The sequence below is a fragment of the Phascolarctos cinereus genome, unplaced genomic scaffold (assembly GCF_003287225.1).
Source record: "Phascolarctos cinereus isolate Bilbo 61053 unplaced genomic scaffold, phaCin_HiC Scaffold_726;HRSCAF=1367, whole genome shotgun sequence".
NCBI classification, from domain to species: domain Eukaryota; kingdom Metazoa; phylum Chordata; class Mammalia; order Diprotodontia; family Phascolarctidae; genus Phascolarctos; species Phascolarctos cinereus.
Genome location: NW_027556098.1, coordinates 116,200,464 through 116,216,270, shown reverse-complemented (window position 1 = coordinate 116,216,270; position 15,807 = coordinate 116,200,464). Strand labels below are relative to the sequence as shown.

Below are 15,807 nucleotides of genomic sequence, written 5' to 3'. Positions count from 1 at the left end.
TTCCTTTAAGACTCAACCTAAATCCTATCTTCTGCAAGAGGCCTTTGTGGTCTCTCCTCCCACTCCCCAAGTGTCTTCTGTAAGACTTCACCTTCCATTTACGTTGTATGTACCTTATATGTACATAGTTACTTGCATGTTGTCTACCTCAGTAGGAATGTGATCCAGGATTGGGCTTTTGCCTTTCTTTGTATTCCAGTGCCTAGCATGGTGCCTGGCACATAGTAAATACTCAATGAATGCTTGTTGACTGACTGACTGAATGACCTCTGAGATGCCATCTGGAGTCCTAAATCTGCAACATGAATCTGGGAATCCCTCCTTTCCAAAATAGTTATTGGAGGATCGAAATAAAGGGTGTATCATTGAGGGCTGTTGGGTAAGAATTTGGAGAAAGGGAGTCTTTGTAATGAACTTGAAAGGTTTTAGAGCTAGAGGGAAGCTAGAGGCATCTAGTCCAACCCTTTCATCTGAGAGATGGAAAAATCTGGGCCAGACATGGAGAATCCAGGACACAGAGAAATGAGGTGACTTTGAGTTCATTGCTTAGCATGGTACCTGGCACTTAATGAAGGCTCATTCATTGACCGATTGATCTTGCATTCCATCACAGGTTTTCTGATGGTACACTTTCTAGTCTCTTCCCTTACCTCAGAGCTACATTGAAGAAATCCCAAAAAGGGAATCAGTAATGATAACTGACATTTCTATCCGAGAGACTGGGGCTGTGATTTCAGGAAACTCCCTCTACCCATGGAGATCATCATCTTCTCTGTAATTTAGAGTTTCAGGTAGTTTCCTGGATCACTGAAAGGTTAAGAGAATTGCCCAGGATCACAGAGCCAATATGTGTTAGAAACAGGACCTGGACCCAGACCCTCATGGCTTCAAGGTCATCTCTCTGTGCACTACGTTACATTTCCTATTAACATTTACATAAGCATCATTTAAAGCACTTCTTATTCAGTCGTTTTCAGTTGTGTCCAAATCTTTGTGACCCTATTTGAGCTTTTCTTGGCAAAGACACTGGAGCAGTTTGCCTGCCATTTCCTTCTCATTTTACAGATGGGGAAACTGAGGCAAACAGGGTTAAGTGACTTGCCCAGGGTGATACAATTGGTAAGTGTCTGAGGCCATATTTGATCTCAGGAAGATGTCTTCCTGACTCTAGGGCTAGTACTCTATCCACTGTGCAACCTAGCTGCCCCAAGTATCTGCACTTGGCAGACATTAATGATTCCAAGCCCTAATTTGGTTATATGTGTAAGAAGGGGTAAAGTTCCCTTTTGGTAGTGGTGGATGGAATGGTGTTTGTGGGATGATCAGGGGCATAAAAGGTTCAGTTGATGTTTTTCTTTAACCCCAGTGCCTCTTCCTCCCTAGTCATGCTACCTTCTTCAGGTCATTGTCAGAATTAGTAGTGGCAGGGAAAGGTGCAGAAATCACCAAATGAATTGTAAAGGCAGTGAGACTTTTTTTATAGGGGAGTTAACTTGATAATTTTGTAAGCATGTGATAAAAAAAAAAAACGTGAAGCATCAACAATGGAGATGCACCTCTTCCTGGGGGAAAGACATTCCTTTGAGGCCTAGGGAAGAGTCTGTTCCGAGGTGTCTGTTCCTGGAGGAAGGAGCTAAATGCTAACTTCTACTAGAAGATATTTGCTAAGGCAAGGGGAGGAGATGAGCAGGCTTTTAAATGTGGCTTTCTAGGTATTCCTATGACCAGGAAGAGGGGTTGTTGTTTAGTAATTTTAGTCATGTCTGAGTCTTCATCACTCCTTTTGGGGTTTTCTTGGCAAAGATACTGGAGTGGTTTGCCATTTCCTTCTCCAGCTCATTTTACAGATGAGGAAACTGAGGCAAATAGGGTTAAATGATTTGCTCAGGGTCACACAGCTAGGAAGTGTCTGAGGCCAGATTTGAATTCAGGTCCTCCTGACTCTAGAGCCAGCACTCTGTCCATTGCATCACTTCTAGGTCTCTAGGAAGAAAGGACATAGGTCCAATTTTGGTAGATTATAAAGATGAGGTTTCCAGGAGGAAGAATGGGGAAGAGGGGCAATCACAAAATACTGTTAATCTATTTAGAGATAAAGATTCAATTCATCACACTTTAATAAAGCACCTACTATGTATAATTGGACATGGGCTAAGAGGATACACAGTGAAAAACAGAACAATCCCTACCCTCAAGGAGCTTTCACTCTAATGGAGGGGACATACTTGTGGACAAATAAGCATAATGTAAGGAAAATTAAGGGGAGAGAGAGCCCTAACTGCTCACTGGTAGAGGTTTAGGAAAAGTTCATGGAGACAGTGGTGGCTGAGCAGAGCCATGAAAGGAGATATGGTTTCTGAGAGGAAGACATATCATTCCTGGAACGAGAGTGCATGGAAGTGGGAGATGGAGGGTAGAGCACAGGTCCAGTTTCAATAGAAAATAGTTTTGTGAAAGGGGAATTATATGAAATATGGCTGGAAAGTTAGTTCTATGTAAGGTAGTGGAGGGTCATAAGTACCAAACTGGCGTGCAAATTTTATCCTGGGGCAATGGGAATTCACTCACAGTTTATGAGCAAGGAAGTGATATGCCTTAAGAAGATGATTACTGTGTGAAGGATTACTGTGTAGCGATGAGGGCCCAGTTGCTATTAGATAATATGGATTCATCATGGACCTAGTTGGCATGATTGTGTGACTTCCTGAATTGAAAACTAGGAAGGCGTGAATGGTAGAGGACAAAAAAGGGAAGGTAATGAAAGATGAAGGACAATGTACATTTGGAATGGTTAACTATTGGGCCAAGGCTATGAAAAAAAGATATTAAGAGCAGAACCAAACTGGGAGAAAGTGGAGGGATGAAATGACTGAAGGTTACGTTTAGGGCAAAGAATAGGTTTGAGGGGAATGGGACAGAAAAAGATAGAAGGAAAGCAGATTAGGATGAGAACAGGGAATTTCAGATTTAAAGGTCATGGAGATGGCACAGTTATGTGTGATTATAACATTTAAGGTGCAATCACCCCTTTGGATAGGTGAAGTAGGTTAGATCTAAGGTGCAATCACCCCTTTGGATAGGTGAAGTAGGTTAGATCTTTAGGTAAAAGGATTTGAGAAGATAGCTGAAGTAGGAGTCTAGGAACATTAGCATGTATCTCAAAGTGCACAAGAATGGTGGCAAGAGTTGAAAGAAAAGAATACTGAATCTGTCACTGAACTCTTTGCAAAAGGAAAAAGGTAACTATGGAAAGTTGGTACCATGGCAAGGATCTATCAGTGTAATGTAAATGGATGCAATGAACCTCAAAAGAGGAAAGATGGCTGCTGAGTGATAGTAGGAAAGGAGGGTCTGGAAGTGACAGTAGGGAGCAAAGAGTGTGCCAACTTCTCCATCTGGCCCACAGTGTAGAGAATAGATGGTGAGTGGCTTAAGAGAAGTATCAACAAGCATGAAAGAGATGTTGAAGGTCATCCTCCAAAGGGAGCCAGGTTTCCATTTGTGCAAAAAGAATAAAGGAGTGTGAAAAGAAGTGGTCTGGAATGAAGAAGAATTTGCTAACAATGAGGTAGATGAAGAAGAGAGTTAGCCAGAGGAAATTTGAACCTTAAGGGCACTGTCACAGGGTATGTACTGTGTTTATTTGCCTGCAAAGTGATGTAAAGGAAAGAATACTGAATGTGGAGTTGAGAAAAAACCTGGGTACAAACCCATTTACTTGTCATATAATCTCTTGGCTTCAGTTCCCTCATCTATAAGATGTAGATAATACCTGCAATACCAGCATCAAAAGGTTATTGTGAGTGTGGAGTAGTGGATAGAATACTGGCCTTTGGAGCCAAGAAGAACAAAGTTCAAATCCTGTTAGCCTCTCTTTGCCTCAATTTCTTCATCCATAAAATGAGGAAGTTTAACTCAGTGACCTCTAAGGTCTCTTTCAGCTCTAACTCTATAGTGCTAAGAATAAATTAATTAATGTATATAAAGGTTTTTTTGGTAAACCTTAATTGCTATATGTAACTATAAGCTACTATCACTAATTATATTTACTGAAAGTACTGGCAGACAGTCCCAGTAGCTAAAGGAGAAGTTAGAAGAACTTTTTGCGTCTTTACATTCTTACTTATTAGAAAAGATCAAGAGTTGTTAAGATGGAATAAATAATCTAGGAACCCTCAGGAAAGAAACCAAAGAGAAAAAAATTCTAAAAAAGGTAATTATTGTTCAGTCATTTCAGTCGTATCCTACTCTTTGTGACCCTATTTGGGATTTTCTCAGCAAAGATACTGGTGTGGTTTGCCGTTTCCTTCTCCAGCTCATTTTACAGATGAGGAAACTGAGGCAAACTGGGTTAAGTGAATAATTGCCCAGCATCACACAGCTAGTGATTTAGAAAAATCTGTTTAGAGTAGGTTAGTTGGGTTGATTAAGTCTGACAGGAGCAAGCTTGACTTCCCTTGTTTCCAAGTGACACCACCCCCCTTCCTTTGCTGTTAAGATTCCAAGGGAAGTGTTGAAATCTCCTGGAATTCAGAGGAGTGGAACAAGGCCACTCAGGGCTTCCAAACAGGAAAAACTCTCTCCCAACCCTCCAAGCCAGCTGTATTATTTATTGAGGAGATAGGAAGGGGAAGAGAAGGATGTAGTTAATTGCAAGCTCTAAGCTTCGGGGACAGAGAGAAGAGGTATGGAAAGAACAAAAGATTTTCCCAGTCTTCTATTACATACCAGACCATGCTAGGTAATTTCTGTTGCAGAAAGGAAATACAATTTCTGTCAAGGGACCAAAATTAAGATAATGCAAATCTTGAGGCTGGTGGGTAGAGAATTTATTTTGCCTGGGATATGATGAATTCCATGCCCCAACCCCAGAATAAGATAATAATTTAGCACTGGAAAGGACTTTACATGTTATCTAGTACAATCCTCTTATTTTACAGATGAGGAAACTGAGGTCCACAGAGAAGCTGATAGAGCTTAAATCAATTTCTGAGGCAGGATTTGAACTCCAGTCTTTCTAACTATGAAGTCCAGCACTCTTATCCATTGTGCCACCTAAATGCTGATTGTTTTTTAACATTTTATTTTTCCCCAGTTACATGTAAAGACATTTTTAACATTTTAGCTGTTGATTATTAAAGACATCTGAGAGAGCCTTTTATGATAACTTTGTGGCTGAGATGAAGAAATGCAGACAAGACAGATTTAGAACTAGTTGAGTGACTGAACCCAAGGTCACATAGGTAAATGGTAGAGCTAACATTCCAACCCAGGTTCTTTGATTCCAAATCGAGATACCTTGTTTTGTTTTTTTGTTTGTTTGTTTTTGTAAATAATGTGTCCTATTTAATCCTCATTCCTTTAAGTCTAGAATATGCAAACTAGACCATACTACAGTCCTTGCCCTATCCATAACCTCATGCTAACTCCAAGTTGGTATAACCCTTATCCCTAAATATGATTCTAGCCTAATGTCATCCCTAACTTGGATCATAAGCCCAATGCTGACCCCACCTCTAAAAATGCCTCCTAATCAGAAAATACTACTAACTCCAGTGTTACCCCTAAACTTAGGCTGACCTTTAGCCATAACTCTAACATAACTTACACTGCAGGTTAGCCTTATTGATATTCCAGGGGAGTTCTTGTGTAGTATCATTTGCTAAGAATCCTACTTTCCTACCATTTTCCCCTTAGTATTTTATCCCTTTGCGTTGAATAGAGTATTGAGAGTTAGAAGTTATTTATGATTAGAGCTATTTGTCCTTATTAAATTTAATCTTATTAAATTCAATCCATCCTCCTAGTCTGTCATGGGTCTTTTTGAATCTTGCATCTATTATCAAATATACCCATTATCCCTATGGGTTCTGTGTCATGGGCATCCTTGATAAGCCTGCCTTCTGATAAAAATGTTAAAGAGAACAGAACCATGGACAGATCCCTAGGCTATTCCACCAAAGATTTTCTTTTAACTTCCTATCTATCCACTAATCACTACTCTTTGAGTTCAATCATTCAACTAGTTCTAAATCTGCCTGTGTTATCATCCAGTCTGTATTTCTCTATCTCACTACAAGATTATTATAAAATGTTTTCTCATATGTCTTTAATAATCATCAGCTAGGTGGCATAATGGATAAAAGTGTTGGATTTTGTAGCCAGTAAAACCTGAATTCAAATTCTGCCTCAGACATTGATTTAAACTCTCTCCCTCAGCTTCTCCACCTGTAAAATGGGAATGATGATAATAATAATAATAGCACCCACTTCACAGGGTTGTTGTAAGGATCAAATGAGATGACATAGGTAGATCAATAGATAAAGAAATAGTACTTCACAAGCCTCAAAGAGCTATATAAATGCTAGTTATTATTATCTTTTTGTTGTTGTTGAGTCATTTCAGTCATATCTGACTCCCCATGATCCCATTTGATGGTTTCTTGGCAAAGATACTGGAGTGGTTTGCCATTTTCTTCTCCAGATCATTTTACAGATGAGGGAACTGAGGCAAACAGGGTTAAGTGACTTACCCAGGATCATATCTCTAGCAAGTGCCTGAGGCCAGATTTGAACTCAAGAAGATGAGTCTTCCTGACTCCAGGCCCAGCACTCTATCCATTGCACTACCTAATCTATATAGATCTATTATCTACATATCTATATGGGTAGCTAGGTGGGGCAGTGGATAGAATGCTGAGCCCGGAGTAAGGAAAACCTGCCAATCTCAGACACTTAGTAGCTGTGTGACCCTGGGCAAGTCACTTAACCCTGTTTGCCTCAGTTTCCTCATTTGTAAAATGAGCTGGAGAAGGAAATGGCACACTCCTTCAATATCTTTGCCAAGAAAAGCCCAAAATGGAGTCATAAAGAGTTGGAACCTACTGAAATGACTGAACAGCAACAACAAAAATGCCTATATATTTTTTATTGTCTATATGTTTGTCTCTTTTGTGTCTACTGCATTCATCTCCCTAACAGTTTAGTATTACTGTCATAAAAGAAAATGGAGTTAGCCTAGCATAACCTGTCATCAATTAATCCATTCTGTCTCTTAGGAATTATAGTTTTCCTTTCTTAATAGCACTCATAAATTATTTCTTTAACAAGATGTATCAGACTATTGGCAAAAATAAACCTCAAGTTTACCAGTCTATAATTTCGAGAATCTGCTTTTATTCTCTTTCTGAATATTTGTACCTTTGCCTGTGACCAGCCTCATCAGATGGCTCCCCACAGATCACTTGTGATGACTCAGCGATCAAATCCACAAGTTGGTTTTTTGGTTTGGGGTTGGGTTTTTTTGGCATTCTGAAATATAGTTCATCTGGGTTGGGTGACTTGAACTTGCTAAGTATAGCAAGGTATTATCTTAATGTCTTCCCACTTCTCTTGGATTTCCATTTTCTTGTTAGCCATCTTTGTTTCTCACTTTCTAATCTGAAGATAACTCTTCTTAGTGGAGAAAAGAGCAAATTAAGAGTTTATTAGTTCTGCCCTCATTCTGTCATCTACTATCATAATCCCATCCATATCAACTAGTGGTCCCACAACTCTTTGGATCTTCTGGTTCCTAACATAATGAATTATACATTCCTTGCCAATCTCACTTTGTTCTGGGTTTTCTTGTTCTTGACATTTTTGCACTTTTTTTTAACCAGCTCTACCAAAACCTTGGGCATCTTTTCCCGCCTTTCTCTTGTTCCACACCTTATGGCCATTTCCCCACTGGTCAGCATTTTGGTACCACAAAGTAAGGGAGAGGAGAGGAGGAAAGGTAACTCTTACTTTGCTCTGGATCAGACATTTGTACCTAGTAAAGCTGAGACATGGTCTCCTGTGCTTCCTCTACTTCTTTTTGGATATTTACCACTAAGTAGACTGTGTCTGACTCTTTTTTCTCTCTTGTTTTTTTTTTTCCCAACAGAACCTAAGGATGAAGTGGAATTGTCAGATGATGGTACGGAATGTTCCATCATTCTCTCTGAGATCAAGATGGGGTGCAAAATGGGGTTAATTATACTGGGGTAGGGAGATGTCTTGGGCAGAGGGGAGGGCAGATTCTGACTGCTGACCCTAACTCTGATTCCCTGTTTGTAGATGAGAAGGAGCCTGAGGTAGACTACCGGACAGTGGCAATCAACACGGAACAAAAAGTTGCCGATTTCTATGACATCGAGGAGAGATTAGGATCGTAAGTGGGATGGGAGCCTGCTCTCCAGCTTTGAGGATAGTGGCCTTGGAATGGCAGCAGGGCAGGAGGCTGATTCTCCCCTGATTCTCAGGGAGAGTCACCTGTTTAAACATAGGGTGTTACTTTCACAAATTCCCACCTATGTTATTCTCCATCTTTGAGAACTAAACCCCATCATCAGCACCAGGAAGGCACTTCGAACACACTGCCTGAATTAGCAGCTGCTAAGATGTAAAGCCCATTTAAAAGTATTTCCTATTAATGAGATAATTCCTCACCTCGCCCCACACAGCCCCAACTGGAGAGGGGAAGAGTAGCATAATGGTTACAGCACCAGCCTCAAAGTCAGAGAAGGGAGCTTCAGTTCCTGCCTTATGCATACTGATGGTGTCATTCTCTTATTCTATTAGTGCCCTGAGGCAACTCTCTTTAAAAAGACTTTAAGTTACACGGGAGGTGTAGATCTGCTTTAGTAGAGGGAGTTTTCTAACTGGGAGCTTCTTATACTGATGAAATCACAGGTCTGGTTTAAAAAAAAAGAGAGACAGAGAGAGATTTTAAAAATTATCCCTAGAAATCAGGGGAGCTAGAAGTGTACCCCACCCACCCTTGGATCTGACTAATCTAAGTCCATCATTTCTGTTCAAATATAGGGCTCATTCATTGTACTCATTAATGGGAATGAAATTAGCTTTAGCTCTGTCTCAAGGAAGGGAGGGAATCAATGGAACGAGGTAATTTCCATCCCTAAGGTCTCCCCTAGTTTTTATCCATCACCAGTCACTCTGAAGGCTTTACCTTAAATAAATAAGGGAGAGAGGACATAGAACTAAGCTGGTACTCTCACTATAGGAAAATATGTTTATGAAGAGAGGCGGAAAGAAATTTAAACCTGATAGTACCTACCTGGGGGGCACCTCCGGAGAGCAGAGGCTGAATTAGAAAATCCCTTTCAGAAGTACTCTAAACATATTCGTTCTGAAGAAGTGCAACACAGTTGTAAAGATGAATACCATTTCCCCTTCCTCTCCCAAAGACTGCTCCACGTCCCATTTCCCCATAAGAAGAAGGGTCTAATGCAGGACTTTTTAAACTAGGGTATAATTTGTTGATAACTATATTTCAATATATTTGGGCTTCTTTATAATCCTACATATTTTATTCATTTAAAAATATTATTCTGATGACTAAGATTGTTAAACTGAACCTTTCTCAGCATTATGAGGATCTAAGACATTTCCAGAGGCCTCGGGATGGATAATGCTGTTCACATTCAAAGAAAGAACTATGGAAGTCTAATCACTATCACTTATTTTTACCTTCTGTTGAGTTTTGTTTCCTCTTTCTGATGGTTCCTGGTATTGGTTTTAACTTTCACTTACAACTTCACTAATGTGAAAATATGTTTAATGGGTATGTAAATGTAAAGCCTATATCAGATTGTGCGCTGTCTTGGAGAGGGTGGGGGGGGAGGAAAAGGAAGAAAAATTTTCAACTCAAAAGCATATGGAAAAAATAAATAAAATTTTAAAAAAAGATAAAAAAATATTATTCTGAGAAAGATTGTCGAAGTGGTCTATAACACAAAAAAGGCTAAGAACTCCTGGCCTGATAGAGGAAAAGGAGTCTTTACCCTTGGAGAGCGTGCTCCCAATAATGGGAGAAATACCTTGAGGAAGGAGACATGGGACATAGGGGAATAAATTGCAGAGGTCGAAGTGAATGGGAAATGCAAAGGAGGTTTACTAATTCTAGTCTATATCTCATGGGCATGATGGTTAAATGATCCTCTCCTACCCCACCCTAACCTCTCTTTTCCTTTTACAGTGGGAAATTTGGACAGGTCTTTAGACTTGTTGAAAAGAAAACTGGAAAAATTTGGGCAGGGAAATTCTTCAAGGCATATTCAGCAAAAGATAAAGAGAATATACGGCAGGAGATCGACATCATGAACTGTCTACACCACCCCAAGCTTGTGCAATGTGTTGATGCCTTTGAGGAGAAAGCCAACATCGTCATGGTCTTGGAAATGTGAGTGCTTCCCACCCATACACCCCTTCCTAAAACCATCTCCCCAAGGCAACACAGCATCCAAGCCATAAGCCATTCCACCTGTCTCTCTCATCTCCTACCTACCACCACCCTCACCGTTTCAAAACCGAAGAGCATGGTACCATTGGTCACAGTGACTGCCCTTGATTAGGGAGAGTTCAACTGTAGGTAACTACAAACCAAAGTAGGAGAGAAGTGGGGAGAGTTGGAGATGGGAGAGGAAAGAGGAGAGAGACATTGAATCTTTTTCTTTCTAAAGCTTTATTTAAGGTACAAGAATCCAGTCTGGGGAGTCCAGGACTCTAATCTTGGTTCTCTGTGGCCCAAGGCAGAATTCTTCACCCCTCTGTAGTCCCATCTATCCCTTCAGCTCTCCTAATTCATCAAATATTTTCAACTCCCTCTGTTGAGTTTGGTACACTCTACAAAAGAATGGGGGATTAGACTAGTTGACTTCTCAACATCTTTTCTAGCCAGAATATTTTTGTGGGTTTGGGGAGAGCCAATCTTTTGTCACTTTGTTTCAACCCTGAACCTTGCCCCTGTAATCTATGCTGATGGCAATGGACCAACCAGAATCTCTCATCCTCTCTAAAGTACTAACTGAGCTCTGGGGTTTTCAACAGTGGATAAAGGCTAAGATACAGCTTTTTCCTCAGGAAGGTAAAGCAGGTGGGATGTTCAGGAACCTGGGAAAGGATGGTATTGTGAGATTTGCTAATCCTTATGTCTCCCTACTCTGGCTCAGCACTAAACTCTCTACCACTGTTTGCTCTACTGCTTTGCTCCTCTTGTGCTAAGGATATTTCTTAAACTATTTCCTGTTGGAGATAATAGTCCTTCCACACCAAATCCATACTTAAAGCAGCGGGAACAACACTGGCTTAGGAATCTGGAGACCTGAGTGCTAATCTTAGCTTAACCTCAGTTTTCTTCCATATATAGAAAAGGAAATGATAAAAAGAGGGCACATTTGAATGAGATGATATCTAGGTTCCCTTCCAGCTCTAACATTTTATGATCCTATTGAGCCATGTAAGATACAGAAAAAATACTCAGTCACTTTGAAGAAGTCCTCAGCTCCGAGCTAGACTGCCTGCCTCATTCCTCCATATGGCTACCACCACAGTCATTATGCCCTGGGCACCTATTCCAATAATGGAATATTTATGTCAGTACTTGTATAAATTTTTGAGTGGGGATGAAGGGAAGGGGCAGGGAGCAGGAGGGGTTTGGGCAAAAGAGGGCAGCAGTGCTGGTGCATTGAATTCCATACTTAGCTTGGAATTAGGAATTGGCAAGCTGAATGGAAAACAAAGGGAGAAAATGTATAAAGTCTTCAGCTGAACTGGCTTTCACCCACTATCCCCCTCCCTCTTGAACAGAAGAAAGTCTTAAATACAGTGAGACCATAAAGTCTTGGTTTGAGGCAGAGGTGAGAATGTAGAATTTGACTTTTAACAACGACTGGGTCTGAATGGCTCTTTCTACACCTATAAAATGATGTATCCACTCTTCCTCTCTAGATGTTTTTTTATGTATTGTCCTCATCCATTAAAACGTTACCTCCTTGAGAGCAATTAGCTGAGAGAAATAGAGAAGCAGTGACTTGGTAATATACAGCATTTAGGAAACACATTCCAGGTCTCTCAGCTTCTAGCTGTGCTGCCTGTAATAAGGAAAGGAGTAGGTACATCCAAGAGCCTGATAGTTGAATAGGACCTCAGAGGACATCCATCCTAATTCCTACTTTGAAACATGCATCTGCCAAATAGTAGTCATACAGCCTTGGCTTAAAGACCTCTGTGACATGGAACTCATCCACTTACTCCCCAAGAGAGCCTCTTCTACTTTGACTTGACCTCAGCTGCTGGAAGTTATCATGTGATGGCCCCTCCCTACCCCCAAAGTCAAGTCCTCCAGCAGAATAAGCCTAATCACTCTTGTTTTTTGCTCAGTCACTTCAGTTGTGTCTGACTCTTCGTGATCCGATTTGGGGTTTTCTTGGCAAGGATACTGGAATGATTTGCCATTTCCCTTGCCTGCCCATTTTAGAGATGAGGAAACTAATGTAAACAGTGTTAAGTGACTTGCTTAAGGTCACACAACTAGCAAGTGTCTGAGGCTGGATTTGAACTCTGGTGTTCCTGACTCTAGGTCCAAAGTTCTATCTACTGCACCACCTAGCTGCCCACCATCGTAGAATCCTAGATCTAAATTGGAAAGGACATCAAAAGCCATCTAGTCTAACCTCATTAAACAGATGAGGGAGCCAAGGCCAAGGTGAGTGAAATGACTTGCCTTAGGTCACACAGGTAGTGAGCATGAATCCAGGTCCCCTTTAAATATTAGAAGATAGCCATCAGTCTTCTTTTCTCTGGAATAAACATCCTCATTCCCTTCAACCAAATCTTTTATCTTTGGAGGCCGCCTCCTCATTTTCTCCACACATCTTCTTTGTGCTGTGGCTACTAGGTAAGGCCTCTAGAATACTTGTCTGAGGGCATTTCTCCACCTTGTCCCTTCTCTGTAACCCTTCTATTGGTACGGAGCTTGGGCTGCTATTGCCCATTTCTTATTGTGAATCATAAACAGAGAAGAATCTTAGCGTTGAAAGGAAGCTTTCAGGTATGTGAGTGTATCCTCCCTCCCAGAGAAGCAATCTCTAGGGCCTCCTTGACAGATGCTCAATGATCCTCTGAATATGTCTGGCGAAAGGGAGCTGCTGTCTTTCAAAGCAGCCGCTTCTACTAACAGCTCTCTCTCTCAAGCAGCTAGTTCTTCCTTATCTGGAACTTCAGTGTGTCTCTTCATAATTTTCCCCTCATTGATTCTAACTCTGCTCTTTGGAGCCCCACACAAGATGTCTGTTTCCTCTTTTACATGACAGTGCTTTAAACACTTGAAGACAGCTATCAAGTGTCCCCCTTCAAAGTATTCCCTTCTAGAGGCTAACCATACCCTATTCCCTTAAGCATTCCTCAAAGACAATAGTTTCCAGACTCCTCAGCATTCTGATAGCTGCTTTCTGAATATAGTGCAATTTTTCAATAGGTTGTGTGAAATGAGGTACCCGGAACTCAATCTACAATATTCCAGATGAAGTCTGATCAGTAAAGAATTCAACCAAACTATGATTTCTGTGATCTGGTCATTTATTCCAGTACTTCATTAATTCATTATTTCACTGGTAGGGGTACTCTACTACCTCCCCATGCCATTTTAGAGAATGTCATGAAGTACCATGCCCCTCCCTCCAAAAAAATTCTTAGTAGTCAATCTTCTGGTGAGGAAATTCTCTGAATTTTGCTATAATAGTCCTCAGCCACAGTCCTTCACTAATCCAATACCTTGAAGCCTTTTCAGCTTGGTAGGACCAGCCAAACCTTGTATTCTGCCTTTTATCCTTAGAGAGCCCAGGCTCACCTCTATGCTACAATGGAGCATTGGGGTAAATCTTTGGTGAAGTATCTAGATGCTATATTTCTATCAAAATAGTCTCAAATCAAGTTAATTCTTTTTTATTTTTGTATCCACATTATTAGCTCATGTAGAGCCAACTAAGACCCTCACGTCTTTTTCACATGAACTGGTGTCACACCATGTCTGACCTAGCCTATATTTGTATGGGAGATATTTTTATGAATATCAAGTGGGACTATGCATTTACCTGTGTTATTTTTGGTCCATTATTTCAGGCTACTAAAGGACCAGGGGGACTCTGAGATCCCTTCCAACTCTGAGATTCTGTGATTCTCAGAAGGCGATTCTATCATGGTTGGCATTTGCGCTCCTTCCAAGCTTCGTGTTATCAGTGATTCCAATAGAATTACTCAAAATTTACTCCACCTCCCCCTCCTTCTTGATCTTAAATTCCTTGTTCTATATCAAGTTATACCATCCTCTGGTTTCACTCCCAGGGACACATTATAGGACTCTACTTTCCCAAAGCTCCCTAACATTTCAAGTTATGGTTTTTCAATATTGATTCTGTCACCATTGGGATTTAGTTTTCCTTCCCAGCACTGCGATGTGAAAAATTCTTAGGTGTGCCCTCAATGTCTTCATGGAAGTTATTGGCAAAAATGATGTCCACGGGGCAGCTAGGTGGCACAGTGGATGGAGCAGAGTTCTATCCACTGCACCGCCTAGCTGCCCTTTATCTATTCTTTTCTTCTACAAAAGCCTCTAGCAATAGCAACTTGGGCAACAGCTGCTTTTTGGATGATCCACCAGAGAACACATTGTAAGTTACAAGAACTTCTGTGTTGTTGTCCTTTTATCTCATTTAGCTACAGTGTCAAAGTACCACTTCGTGTGCCAATTGGGGTTACCAGAAAGACCTAAAGTTGACAATGTGTAATAGTCATAATAATCGATAGTGATCTAATGCTTTAAAGTGATAAAGTCCTTTATGTAGTGGAAAGGGTACTAGACTAGGAGTCAAGAGGCATAGATTTGAATGCTAGTTCAGATTCTTAATAGCTGTGTGACTATAGAAAAGTCCCAGAACTCCACTTTCTTATCTGTAAAATGAGGATAATAATACTTGGACTACCTACCTCATAATATTCTTATCAGGAAGGTATTTTATAAATGTTAGATAATCACAATGAATGTGAGTAGTCATTATGAGTTGTTGTCCCTCATCTTTACAATCCTTTGGTGATTTTTTTTTCCCACTCTGGTGGTCTGATGCCCAGACACTCAGTAAGAAACCTTTTATACAAAAATCTTTTTGTTTCTTGCTTTATTTTTTTATCCTATTACTTTTTAAAATTTTTATTTTATTTTTAATTTATGAAGTAAAAGAAGCATTTCCATAACATAGTACAATATAAAAGATGATTGCACATGAAACTGCAAATCTTTTATGCACACCTTGCTATTCCTTTCAAATATATGATAAAATTATCGTGTAAATGTCTTTCTTTTTTCCCATATATATTTTTTTTCCTTCATACAAAAATCGTAATGGCTTCCCTCAACCTAGGAAAGGTTAAAGCTACACAACCCAAGGCAGGGAGAGTGATTGAGCTTAGGGCTGTGCTCTGACTCCAAGGGACTTTAATGGATGTGTAAGGAGAGCTATCTCAAGCAGAGTGTCATGGGATGGCTATACCTTGATGGGGTCAAACTGAGAAACTAAGTTTTATGAGAAGTGTTCTAATTCTGTACAGATTAATTCAACCTAAACAAACACAAGAAGTTATTTTTAAGTGGGAATGGCAAATGATGAATTTATGGTGAGGAATATAACATGTCCAGGAGTTAGCATTTGAAATCTATATGGGGAGCATCTTTAAGTCAGTCTGACCCCATTATAGGTCAGCTGGTTACTTGGTGAGCAAAGAATTAGAATGTGAGGAGTTAGAGATTCTTAATGGGAAATGTTGTCAAGCCTGGATAACTTCCAGCCTATCGGTATTTCTCTCCAGGGAATCCAGCCAGCATACCCACTCTGCTTCCCAACACAGTGGTGCACAAATACAAACAAATTCTTACTGGTTAGACAGGCAAAGCTAGGCAGACAATGTGTTGAAGTCCAGTAAGGTCAGCTA

At 40.4% G+C, this 15,807-nt stretch overlaps 1 protein-coding gene across 4 annotated transcripts in view; it reads left to right on the top strand.

Annotated features, from left to right (window-relative positions):
• MYLK (myosin light chain kinase) overlaps window positions 1–15,807 on the top strand; it is a 381,040-nt gene that overhangs the window by 321,488 nt on the left and 43,745 nt on the right. For all 4 annotated transcript variants that reach the window (XM_078146743.1, XM_078146744.1, XM_020985979.2 and 1 more), the window contains exons 23-25: window positions 7,928–7,960; window positions 8,101–8,194; window positions 10,022–10,225. In XM_078146743.1, coding sequence (XP_078002869.1) covers window positions 7,928–7,960; window positions 8,101–8,194; window positions 10,022–10,225 — 331 coding nt within the window. The remainder of the gene's footprint in view (window positions 1–7,927; window positions 7,961–8,100; window positions 8,195–10,021; window positions 10,226–15,807) is intronic.